This window comes from Coffea eugenioides, chromosome 11 (assembly GCF_003713205.1).
Source record: "Coffea eugenioides isolate CCC68of chromosome 11, Ceug_1.0, whole genome shotgun sequence".
Lineage (NCBI taxonomy): Eukaryota > Viridiplantae > Streptophyta > Magnoliopsida > Gentianales > Rubiaceae > Coffea > Coffea eugenioides.
The window spans coordinates 27,662,541-27,675,727 of NC_040045.1; the positions used below are offsets into that span (position 1 = coordinate 27,662,541).

The 13,187-nt window shown below is 35.1% G+C and overlaps 2 protein-coding genes across 2 annotated transcripts; both read right to left on the bottom strand.

The window, feature by feature from the left end:
- Positions 1–3,196: 3,196 nt before the first annotated feature.
- Positions 3,197–6,345, bottom strand: LOC113752171. Its single transcript, XM_027296302.1, has 2 exons — positions 4,217–6,345; positions 3,197–4,031 (listed from the first exon to the last, which is right to left on the bottom strand). The coding sequence occupies exons 1-2, from the start codon at positions 6,343–6,345 to the stop codon at positions 3,197–3,199; spliced, it is 2,964 nt and encodes a 987-aa protein (XP_027152103.1).
- A 4,799-nt stretch (positions 6,346–11,144) lies between these two features.
- Positions 11,145–12,197, bottom strand: LOC113752172 (protein SLOW GREEN 1, chloroplastic-like). Its single transcript, XM_027296303.1, has one exon. It carries the CDS (start codon positions 12,195–12,197, stop codon positions 11,145–11,147), a length of 1,053 nt encoding a protein of 350 aa, XP_027152104.1.
- Between the last annotated feature and the right edge of the window lie 990 nt (positions 12,198–13,187).

Sequence of the window (13,187 nt, forward strand, 5' to 3'; positions counted from 1 at the left end):
CATTTGTCACCTATAATATTAGTAACATCTCACGTGTAAAGCACGTGAATGTATTTATTAAGATATAAAACCTTTGATATACTACAGAATTTCTATGTAAAACTTTGATTGTTGTCATAATATTGACTAAGAAGCTATATAATGGATAAGATTAAGAATTGCTAGTCAAATAATTCAATAAACTATGACGAAAGAAATAGATCTATTTAGTTAACCAAATTGGTTGACAATTTAAAATATATACTAACATAAATATATTTTATTAGAATATAATTTTAACATTAAAATATTAATATATTAGTTAATATATTCAATATTATAATACTAGTTAATAATATTACCAATTCTTTATTTGGCATATATCTAGAGTTTTTTTTTTAAATTCCTTTTTTGTATACAAAGCCAAAACAAGGTTATTTTGCATTCTACAATTACAAAAAACTCTAAAAATGGAAAATTTTTATATTTAAGTTAAGCTGTTGGCATAATATTAACTAAGAAACTATATAATGACCAAAATTAAGCAATTACTAGTTGTACAAAATTTTTATTGTATACAAGGCAATTAGAAGTTTATTGTGCATTCTACGATTACAAAAACATTGAAGATAGAAAATTATCATATCTCAACTAGCTTGGATTGTAATAGTAAGATGAGGATATTTTTTATAAAATTTTCAAACCAATACATATAACAAAAGTGGAGCAAAATATATACTCAAACATTCTCATTTGCATACAACAAATTTTTATCAATTTCAGTAGTTGTAAAGCTTTTTCGTTAGTACTTTGTATAATTATCAATAAATTTTTTAGAGTTTTCTTAATCAATATAACCTAACTTAGTGAATTTAATCATCAATTTAATTTTTTGTCTTCTCATTAACTATCTATAATTTTTTGTCTTCTTATTAATTGTGATTTTCTTCTAAACCAATATGTATCTAAAATATAATTAACTTGAATTATCACTATATAACAACACAATAATTGGATGTAATTTTGACACACATAATAATTGGAGATATGGGAAATGACTGGTAAATATAGTTATAAATGTGCAGTCTTTAGTTTTAATTACCAACATTTTTTAGATGTAATTTATTGAAACTTTTCATTTTCTATTAATTTCATGGTTAAAAGCAATAACTCTAATTAAAAGGCGTGCAATGACTCCAATTAAAAGATATGAGGCATAACAAAAATGAAGATCAAAATATTCTTATATTCTCTATTACCAAGACTCATCACACATTTTATAGTAATGATAATGATAATGACGTGAACTAACCGGTGAAGGACCTTATTTCTTTCAGTTGGTTAAGAGCCGGTGGTTGCGAGAGCAAGATGTGCTTTAAGTGAGAATGTCCTAAATTATATGGAAAGTAGAATAGGAGTTCTGGAATTTCTCTTTTAAATAAGTGAAATTCATGGGTCGTTTATATATATATATATATATTTAGTTATTTATTTATTATTTATTTTTTCAACGGTCAAGGGTGTTAAAAATTAGTTTTTGTCTTTTTTTTTGGGGTACGCACTGTTATGACCCGATTCCAGAATTAAGAAAAGAATTGAGATGGGGTTTAGGGAAGAGAGAAAAGTCAGAAATTAGGGAGAATGAGAAAGGCTTTTGATTTCATCTTTCCGAATGAATCAGTAGTACACGGAAGTAGCTTATTTATCAAGCTTCTAGTCACTTCCTATAACAGAATAACTACTTGCTACTCTAGTCGGTTGAGCTGTAACTTCTCCAACTATCTCTAGCACGTGGCTATGATATGAGAATACCGCCAAAATATAGCATTAATGGATTTATTATACAAGCCATAACATTGCCCCCCCTTAAGAATCCTAGTCCCTAGGATTAAAATCTGGGAATTGTCCCTTGAGTACCGTCCAATCTTCCCACGTTGCTTCTGCAGGAGACATGTTCACCCAATGCACCAGTACTTGAGTGACTGCAGAATTTCCTCTCTTTATCATTCTTCTATCCAAGATGGCTTGAGGGGCCACTTTCACAGTGCCATCATCCGTAACCTGAGGCAAAGTACCAGTCACGGATACACCCTTAGCAGTCCTTTTCAACATAGATACATGGAATACCGGATGAATGAGGGCCTCTGCTGGTAACTCCAGTTTGTAAGCTATAGGTCCAATCTTCTGTAAAATTTTAAAAGGCCCATAGTATTTGGATGAAAGCTTCAGATTTCTTCTAAGTGCTATAGAGCTTTGTCTGTATGGTTGAAGCTTCAAGTACACCTCATCTCCTACTTCAAAACTTCTCTCCACCCTATGCTTATCTGCATTCTGCTTCATCCTATTCTGAGCTACCTCCAGATTTTCCTTCAACAGTCTATCCCAATCTTGTCTTCCCCTCACCCAATTTGCAGCTATTGAGGGGTTTTCTGCAGATGGCAACAAGCTAATTTGGGGGGGGGGGGAGGATAACCATAAAGAGCCATGAAAGGAGTCATCTGTAAAGCCGAGTGGTAATTGGTGTTATACCACCACTCAGCTGCAGTCAACCATTGTCTCCATTTGGTGGGCTGCTGGAAGGTCATGCATCTTAGGTAGGTCTCTAAGCATCTATTCAATCTTTCTGTCTGTCCATCAGATTGTGGATGGTAAGCAGATGATAAGCATAACTCGGTACCCACTTTTGAGAATAAGTCCTGCCAAAAAGCACTGGTAAAAACCTTGTCTCTATCTGAGACTATGCTAAGAGGTAGGCCATGTAGTCTGTAAACATGATCAAAGAACAACTGAGCTACATCTTGAGCTATGTAATTGCTAGTAAGGGATATGAAATGTCCATATTTGGTGAATCTGTCAATGACCACCAGAATGGTATCATGCCCCTTAGATTTGGGAAGTCCTTCTATAAAATCCAGGGAAATATGCTGCCACGCTTGTTCAGGTATTAGTAAGGGTTGTAGTAGTCCCGGATATTTTCCTGACTCTGCTTTACTCCTTTTACAAGTATCACAGGCCTGCACCATTTGTTCCACATCTCTTTTCATTCCTGGCCAGTAAAAATACAGCTTCATTCTATGATAGGTGCCACTATTACCGGAATGACCACCAACTGGAGAATCATGCATGCATTCCATCAGCTTCCTCCTCAGATCAGTAGCATTTCCCACAAAAATTCTACCCTTGAACTTGATGATACCATGCTCATAAGTATAATCTGTCAAGAGACTCCATTAGTGGACAGATTTAGCAACAGTTCCTTAGCTTTAGCATCTCCATTGTAGCTCTGAGTAACTTCCTGAAGCCATGCAGGCCTCACTACTGATATTGCATTCAATTCAATTTGCTCATTTTCACCCCTTCTTGACAAGGCATCAGCAACAATATTGTCCCTTCCCCTCCTGTACTGAATCTCATAATCCATTCCCATCAGTTTAGAGAGCCATTTTTGTTGTAAGGGAGTAGTGATTCTCTGGTCTAGCAGATACTTGAGACTTTCATGGTCCGTCTTAATGATAAAATGTGCTCCCATCAAATAATGCCTCCACTTGGTCACTGCAACAATTAGGGACAGCAACTCCTTCTCATATATTGACATCCCAAGATTTTTATTTGCTAGTACCTGACTCATATATGCTATTGGTCTTCCTTGTTGCATCAACATAGCTCCTAGAGCTTTTTGGCTGGCATCAGTCTCTAGGATGAAAGGTTTAGTAAAGTCCGGTAACGTTAATACAGGGGTAGAACTCATGGCACGTTTCAACTGGTAAAAAGCGTTCTCCGCTTCGGTACTCCACTCAAAGGAATCTTTCCTTAACAAATCAGTCAAAGGTTTAGCTATCAACCCATAGCCCTTAACAAACCTTCGATAATACCCGGTCAACCCAAGAAAACCCCTTAATGCTTTGACAGAATCAGGTCGTGGCCAGGATACCATGCTCTCTACCTTTGCAGGATCAGTTACTACTCTATCCTCGGTGACGATGTGTCCTAAGTACTCAACCTGTGGCTGACCAAAAGTGCATTTGGAGAGTTTGGCATAAAGTTTATGATATCTGAGAGTATCCAGAACTTGTTTAAGGTGAATAAGATGGGTAGTCAAATTTGGCTATATACTAAAATATCATCAAAGAAGACTAATACGAATTTTCTGAGGAAAGGGCTAAAAATTGAATTCATGAGTGCTTGAAAGGTTGCCGGGGCATTAGTAAGCCCAAATGGCATAACAAGGAATTCATACAATCCAGTGTGAGTCCGAAAGGCTGTTTTGGGTATATCATGGGAATGCATTCTGATCTGGTGATAACCAGATCTGAGATCAATTTTGGAAAATACTTTGGAACCATGGAGCTCGTCCAAGAGATCATCAATGATAGGGATGGAAAATTTGTCCTTAATGGTGATTTCATTTAACTGTCTATAATCAATACAAAACCTCCAGGTTTCATCTTCTTTTCTAACTAGCAGGACAGGTGAAGCGAAAGGGCTATGACTAGGCTGAATAATGCCATTAACTAGCATTTCCTGAACTTGTTTTTCAATTTCATTCTTCTGAGTATGGGGATATCTATAAGGAATCAACTTGAAAGGTTTAGAATCTGGCTTAAGGGGTATCTTGTGATCTAACTGTCTAATAGGGGGTAAGGTGGAAGGTTCTCCAAACACATCAGTATAATCAGCCAGGAGTGCACTTATGGAGTCATCAGTGTGAGATGTTACCTCAGGAGTATCAACTGCTAGAACACAGGGCCTGCGGAGAGTTTCTTTCTTCTTCCGTCTCAGAAACTTTTGGACAGTTTCTCCCTTCCTCAGTTTGATGTCTGTCTCTCTCAAATCTCCTTGTAGCTTCACTTCCTGCCCTTCCTGATTAAAGGAGAATTGCAGATGCTTGAAATCAAAGGTTACAGGACTGTGCTCCCTCATCCAATCAACCCCCAATACCATATCATACGGCTCAATTGCAAGCACATATACATCATGAGTGAATGTATGCCCTTGCATTTCCCAGGTCATCCGTGGAACCCAGCTATTACACTGTAGCACCTGCCCATTAGCCACCTTGACTGCTAACGGTTTCCTTGGTACTACTAATTGAGGATTTTCCTCGAACACTGAAACTTTAACAAAAGTGTGAGAACTTCCTCCATCCAAAAATATTGAGAGCAGTTTCCCATTAAATTTCCCCTTCAGTTTGATAGTGCCCTGCAGCAGTTCACCAGTCATAGAATGGATGGAAAATTCTACATCTTTATGACTACTGGCCCCACTATATTCTATCACTTCCCCTTCGGTCAAGATTGATTCCTCCAATTTCCCTTTGTCTTCATCATCAACGAGTAACATGTGAATCCCCTTCCTACTACATACATGCCCGGGCCCATATCTATCCCCACATTTGAAGCATAGATGATTGGTCTTTCTGTACTGCAATTCTGATGGGGATATTTTCTGGAACACAGGAGATCTCCCTCTTTTACTACTCTCGGCTCCTTCAAGAGCATGATTCACTCTAGGTGAAGGCAGAGTGAAGCTCTTGGAAGCCATCTTCTGTTTCTTGGTGAATGCTTCAAAGGCCTTTTCCTGCATTCTCGCTATCTCAAAGGCATCTGACAAGGTTCGAGGCTTGTGCATTTTGACAGATATCTTGAGCTCTTCAGATAACCCACTCAAGAAGCAAGAGATAAAGAAAGGTTCTGTTAGTCCTGGGGTCTTGATCAAAACTCTGGCTTTGAGCTCTTCGAATTTCTCCTGATACGCTAAAACGGTGGAGGTTTGCTGCAATTTACTGAACTCTTCTACTGCATCATCTTGTCCCACTTCTCCAAATCTCTTTATGAGTCCTTCTTCAAACTCAGGCCAAGAAAGCTTACTTAGACCCATCTTGAACCCTTGAAACCATATAGCTGCCTTATCCTCTAAATGCATTTCTATCATATCGAACCATTGTTCCTCTGCCACATGATATATCTGAAAGTATTTGATACATTTCCTCAGCCATTCTAGGGGATTTTCCCCTCTGAACAGAGGAAATTCTACCTTAGGGAAAGGGCCATGAAAATTCTTCCTTACTCCACATTCTTGATGGGGCTCATCCAACCAAATTACGTTCCGATTACCCGATCGATTTGGAGACTTCTCTGCGTTACTGCCGGGACCCAAAATTCCCTTATCTCCATTGATGGTTCGCATGAGATTGCCATATTGAGTCGACACAGTTGCTACCAGGATCTTCAATTCTGCAGTGATAGTCTCCAATCGTTCATCGGTCTGCTTCCTATTTAGAAGAGAATCTTCAATGAATTCCTGCAGTTTGTTTTCTTGCCGTTTGATCTGTTCCTCCAGAGCCTTGAATCTTGTACCTTCGGCCATGGTGGGCAATCAAAAGCTATTGAATCCGAGGATCAGTAGCTCTGATACCAAATGTTATGACCCGATTCCAGAATTAAGAAAAGAATTGAGATGGGGTTTAGGGAAGAGAGAAAAGTCAGAAATTAGGGAGAATGAGAAAGGCTTTTGATTTCATCTTTCCGAATGAATCAGTAGTACACGGAAGTAGCTTATTTATCAAGCTTCTAGTCACTTCCTATAACAGAATAACTACTTGCTACTCTAGTCGGTTGAGCTGTAACTTCTCCAACTATCTCTAGCATGTGGCTATGATATGAGAATACCACCAAAATATAGCATTAATGGATTTATTATACAAGCCATAACACGCACTTGTAGGAAGGAATTTGGCACCTTTACAAGCTAATGCCCTCACATTGTCCAAATTTTCCTCATTAAAAACGAAGAGTGTGGTAAGGACAAGTTATTGGTAGTAAAAATTCTAAATCCAATTTCAAATTACCTATAGAAATTGAGTTTTTTTGCCAAAATAACACTCTTGCTAAAAAATATTCCCAATGTGATTTACTTTCAAAATTTATTCCCATAACAATGTTATTGTTGCCATCTAGTTATCCTGATTGCCATACAGGATAATAAAAAAGAAAAGTTCTAATCTAGTTTATCGTTTCCAACATGAACTAAAAATTTAAATTTTTTTTATTATAGAGGCACAAGAAGATTGCATAACTTTTATAATTTCCTTATAATTATTTAAAATAAATTCGATCATTATTGACATTGCTATTATTGGTCTCTGAATTTTTTAAAATGTATCAAACCTATTGCATATATTTTTTTTGAAAAATAAATTTTAAAAATACAAAAATTGCAACAAAAATTTCAATGAAAATTGTAAGCAATTACAAAAACTTTAAGGCTAACATATTTGTTTGTGTTATCCTTTCTATTCCTTAAAAAGACGAGAGCATAATTTTCATTTGCCTTGAGATTATCGATTCGAGAAGCATATTTTTTAGATGCTGTTCATATAAATATTGGCTTCTTAGAATTACGTTTGACAAGGGAAAGATAATGAAACAAAAAAAAATGCGGGAAGATTTAGAAAGAAAATTGGAGAAGATATTATATAGGAAAGAGAAATGGAATATACCTTTATCTCCATCCTAACAAATATGCAGCCTAAGTAGCAAAAAAGGATCATAAATGTAATAAATTTTAAAATTAGGTTACTTTAGGTATATGTTTTGGAAAAAGAGTTATTTTGGCAATAAACTCTATAGAAATTAGAAGCAATCACATGAATTCTAAAATAGGAAGAAATATCCATATCAGCGACAATTTGAACTGTTCTGCCATCGCCCACGTAGATATATCTTTCATTATCATTAGACTTTCGATAATTTAGACAACCTTGCATAGACACACTGATGTGAGTTGTTACATCAGAATCTAACTACCATAAGTGTCTAAGTATCGATATTAAATTAACTTCAGAACAAATCAAATTTAGAAGCATACCTTTCTTAGCACATCATGCGTGCTAGTTGGTACAATACTTTTTTTTATGTCCTTCAACTCCATAGAAGAAACAACTATTCTTTCCCTGATTAACTGATTTCTTTTATTGTTTCTTTTGTGGTGCCGCACTTGCAGTATTTTTATCCTTTTTACTCTTAAGTCCCTTGTTTTTATTATTAGTGATTGAGACCAGATGAGGATTCTTTGTCTGATCTTGTTTCAATATTTCCGCTCCCTCTATACAGTGTGAGATGAACTCATTTAAAGACCAAGTCTCCTTTTGACAGTTGTAACTCACCTTAAATTGGCTAAACTGTGTAGGAAGAGATATTAAAATCAAATGCACTCTTGAGAGAGTATTAATTTAAGTGCATTTAATTTTGAAGCAAGATGAGACATCTTCATGATATACTATTTGATTTTATCTTTACCACTATATTTCATTGAAACTAGGTGTGTCAAGAGCGCACTAATTTCAGTTTTTTCGTTCTTGACAAACCTTTTTTCAATGTCTTGAAGGAACTCTTTAGCGATAACTATTGCTTCTGACATTGTTTCTCTGAATGCTTCCGAAACGGCTTTTTTAATGATCATCAAATACAAGCGATTTGATCTCTTCCATCTTTCCTTATCCCTCTTTTATTAAAGGTACTCTGATCTGTAAAAGGTGAGAGAGAATTATCTTTTAATGTAAGATCGAGATCTAATACTCCAAGTACTATCAAGAGATTTTCTTTCCAAAATTTGAAATTTGAGCCATTCAGCATAGGAATATTATTGATGTTGGTAGCAATATTCGTAAGATCATTTGCAACTAAACAGAAAACAGAAAATAATTAAAACAATCTCACATAAATCAAAATAATAATAAATTTAAATAATGGTAACCCCATTTCAAGATACTGATATTCCATCAATATTTTATCTTTGGACAAAAATATTAACTTCTAAGTGATAACTTGGCACAGTAATAAACACGGACAATAATAACATATTAAAAAATAAATTTTTCTTTGGGCCAATTTATAATTCACATGTAAAAAAAGTCGAATAATTATTATGTGTTTATTACCATAAGTGCACATGCAATTTTATTAAGCATTGACTTTCCTTTGGGACGGTCAATATTTGCATAATTACAAGTACTAAACTAGTTATATTTTAGAATAAATTAATTTTCACAAAAGAGGTCACTTTGGTGGCATATTATTTCAATTAATTTATTTCAAAATATATAATCACACTAATATTTAAATTTAAAATTATACAAAAATTTTGATCAAAGTTAACTTTGGTTAACTCTAGTCAAACGTGGTCAAACCAATCAATTGGATCAAGACTTATTGGATCAAAAGTCCATATCCATGTCTTGACCAAAATTTATCATTCAGGCCCAAAATTTTGTTGAAGTGCATAAATACCTTATAAAACTATATATTTAGTGGGCTAAACATATGAATTTTGTAAGGCTTAAATATCTTATTTAACTTTATTATGGTTCATTTAAATTAGAGAAACCCTAATAACCTTAACATAAATATAAGCATATTTATTCTTAAACAAAGAAACAAGCCAAAGAAAATACAAATCACAGCTGAATCAATACAAGATAAACCGTGTACCCAAGATCTGAGACATAAACCATGTAATCTTAAAAATAAAATTAACACACAATTGGATCCTTAAAAATCTCTGAAAATAAAGGGAAAATAAGATAGGGCAGCAACTAGATTTCCTGTTCCTTGTTTGTGAATTCTCCAGCGTGCATCAAAACAGATTCTTAATAAATAGTGCATAAGTTCGGGAACTCAAATATAAGTCCTTTTAAACTCGAGTGGAAGTGTAAATTCACGTTCAAATTTGGGCAAAAGTTGCTGGCTAGATCAGCTTTCAAGACAACCATGCATACTTTATTGAAAACATAAATTGGACGGTGACTTTATCGCATGAATACGACAGGAACGTTACCGAGCATTGGCAATTAAATTACAGTAAACCCGCAATTGAAGATTGTTAACAGCCGTGCAATTAAGAAAAAAATAATTGTAGTTACATAAAAACTTGAAAACTATGATTTATCAAATCCGTATTATTTTTCAATAATCAACCATATCCTGCTCTGATATTACTTGTTAAGGTAGTTGTTTATATTTAAACTTTAATGAAAACCATCACCTATTAAATCTAAAATCTATATGGTGATTATTAAAAATAAATTAACAGTAAAATTGCGCAAGCATATCTAGATTCGTGTTGACAAACTGGTACTTGAATTTCTAGAAATTTTGAGGTGATCTTTCAGGACAACAAGTATTTGCCAATCTTTGAGAGACCCCTTTAATTTCTCTCTGGTATCTTTCGTAATTTCTCTTTGGTATCTTTTTTGACGATGTGATATCAGGAAAGAGTTATTTTGTGATACTAGAAAATACGACAATAAGGATTCCGTATAACTTGGGGACCATAACCCTTTTTATGGATAACACTCATGTTACTCTTTGGTTTCCTATTTCAGTCCATCATAGAAATAGGAAATACCTTTAAATCTCTATACATTAAAGGCACACATCCTATTATATACTTTAAAACCCAAATTATATTTGATCACTTTAATTGGATTTAACTTTTATTTGATAGTTTGCAATATATAATTATTCACATATAAATCCAACATTGGATTAAGGATCCAACATTAGAAACCTAGGTGAAGATGAGGAAACTTGAGGTCTTGATCTTGTAAGAGAACTCTGAGGTTCTTAAGAAAGTCTTCATATTCTGGTCTCATTTGTTCATTTTTTTTCATTTTTTCCTAGTTCATAATCAGTATCCAAGGCATCGGTTAGGCAGATATCATGTCATGATCACAGATATTGTTGATGAAAGACCAGATCGTTTCATTTCTTAACCACTAAATCATGCAAATATATGAGGTCACTCAAGTGAAAGCAGAGAAGATTATATTGGCCTCTTGGAGTATATTTTGGGGTGTACTAGAATTGAACCAAATGAACAAAGTCATGCAAGTTGATAGGAATTCAACACTGAAATTGATTGCCCAGAAATTGAAGCTCTTATTTGTCTCATACAGAACCATTTTTATCAAAAAAATGAAGGATTAGCGATTGATACCTCACAAAATCATTTCTGAATTGCAATTCAGAAACTGAAATTCCTAAACTTCCATCTACGGAACAGAAAACAAAAGCACTAGACGTGTCAAAAGTCGACCTCCAGATTGCCAGAAAATATCAAAAGCATGCTTCTATTGTTCAGAATCCACTGAATTACTAACCATTAATTCAATTCTTATCCTCGGGAGTCAGAAACAGCCTCATTCTTCGAATAGGAGTCCTCAAGTACCATTCCACCTCAATTTTCTTGGGCGAAAGTTCGCGGTACTTTGCAAATTGCTCTCTAGCTTCTTTCTTCCTATCAAGCAAAGTACATATCACCCCTTTACAAAAATAAGGCCTATAATCACTACGATCCTGCCTTTCAAGTTCCTCATAAATCCTCAATGCTTCATCCACATTATTAAGCAAGAATTGTAACTGTGCCAAGAATAGCATAAGCAATCTCTCTTCCTTCCCCTGCTTCTCCTGATCAACCACACCCTCTGATGACTCCCTGATTTTTTCATCTAAGCACTTTAGATGTTCCTTAAGTGCAGACAAGTCCACCAACAATGAAATCTCAAACATTGTCAAGACAGAAGGCAGATCACCCTCCGGCAAAATAGGCAACAGAACTTCTATTGCTTCTTGTGTATTCCCCATTTCATTCAATAGTCTTGCAGCAAGAAACGTCCAATCTGTGATTTCTGGCTGAGTTGAGGTTAACTTGTGCAATATATCCAAGCATTCTTTCTTCTTGCTAGCCTTCAGTTTCTTCTGAAGCAGAGTTTTCAAGGCCTCAATGGCCTCAGGATTCAGTTTCTGATGCAACTCTGATTCCAACACAGCCCCAGTGGCCTCAGAGTTGGATTTCTTTAAGGGTTGAAGAACTTCTTTGAAGACTCCGATGGCATCAGAAATGTTTTGCTGTGATGTTGGAGTTGGTGGAAATGGAAAAATTGCTCTAGCTGGTTTATTGAACTTCCCAAAGGACCCAAACACGGCCACCGCAAAAATGACAGCAGCAGTGGTGGTGGTCTTGAGGGTGGAAAGGAAGGGGTTTGGAGTGGAGGAGGAGTTAGAAGAAGCAGAAGAGGCATTGATGATCATCAACTTCTTGATGTGAAGGGGCTCATAAGAATGAAAATGAATTTGCTTCTTCAATATTGGGAAAGATGGGATTGAAGTTGACTTGATCAGGAGGAAGGATGATGATGCTAGAGTTGAACTTGAGTCCATAGCTTCTCTGGGGGCTTTGGATTGAGGTCTGAGGTTCGGTTATTTGTGAATGTAATGTAAGGTTTTAAGGCTGGGGGTTGGCAATACGAATTGAGGAAGAAGGGAGGAAGGAGGGAGGAAGGCAGGAGGGGATCAGCTCAGGAAGGAGGGATTGATTGCTGGATCTTCTAAATTACATTAATAATCAGCATTGCACATTTGTTGCATTAATTAATCAATTATCACTAAGAAATCCTTAAAAGTACTCTTAGCATTGGTGTATATTCCATGATCATGATATAACATAATAACAATATGGTGAAAGTCTTTCTTTCTTTACCTTTTTGTTCTTTAAAATTAATCTTTTATACGCTAACGATGTACACACTATGAATAAAAAAAATTAATGTAAGTTTGAATTTAAAATTCAAATTTTAAATATGTATCAAATATCTAACCATGATAGTATATGCACTATCAATACATATAAGATTTTTTTTTTTGAAAAGCAGTACATACAAGATTTACTCACTTTTTCTAATGACAATTACATGTGCACTTCATATATTTACAACTACAGTTCCTGTAATGGGAGTAAGAAGGGGAAGGGGAAGGTGCAGAAGGGGATGGGGGGAGATATTGGTGGGTGATATGTCAATTGACTTACTTTTTTCAATGTTTCGCTTAGTGCTCTGAAGAACATGAGGCTCAGCGTTCATATACACAAATTTCTCCATTAAGAGGAAGCCTCAGAAGGTACAACAGCTTCCTTAATTTAGAGGTTGTAATTACCATATACTGAAGTTTTAAAGATACCTAATTAGCATTAGATTAGATGGTAATGCACTAATTCATTACACCAAATAACCAATTTGCACATTTTGTGCACTTTACCTCCCTCAATCTATTAAATAAGCATTTTGCCTCCTTGTTTGATTTTTTTAAGCTAAAAGTGCTCTTGCTATATTTTTTTAATTTCTTTTGTTTATTCATTCCTTTTTTTTTTCCTTT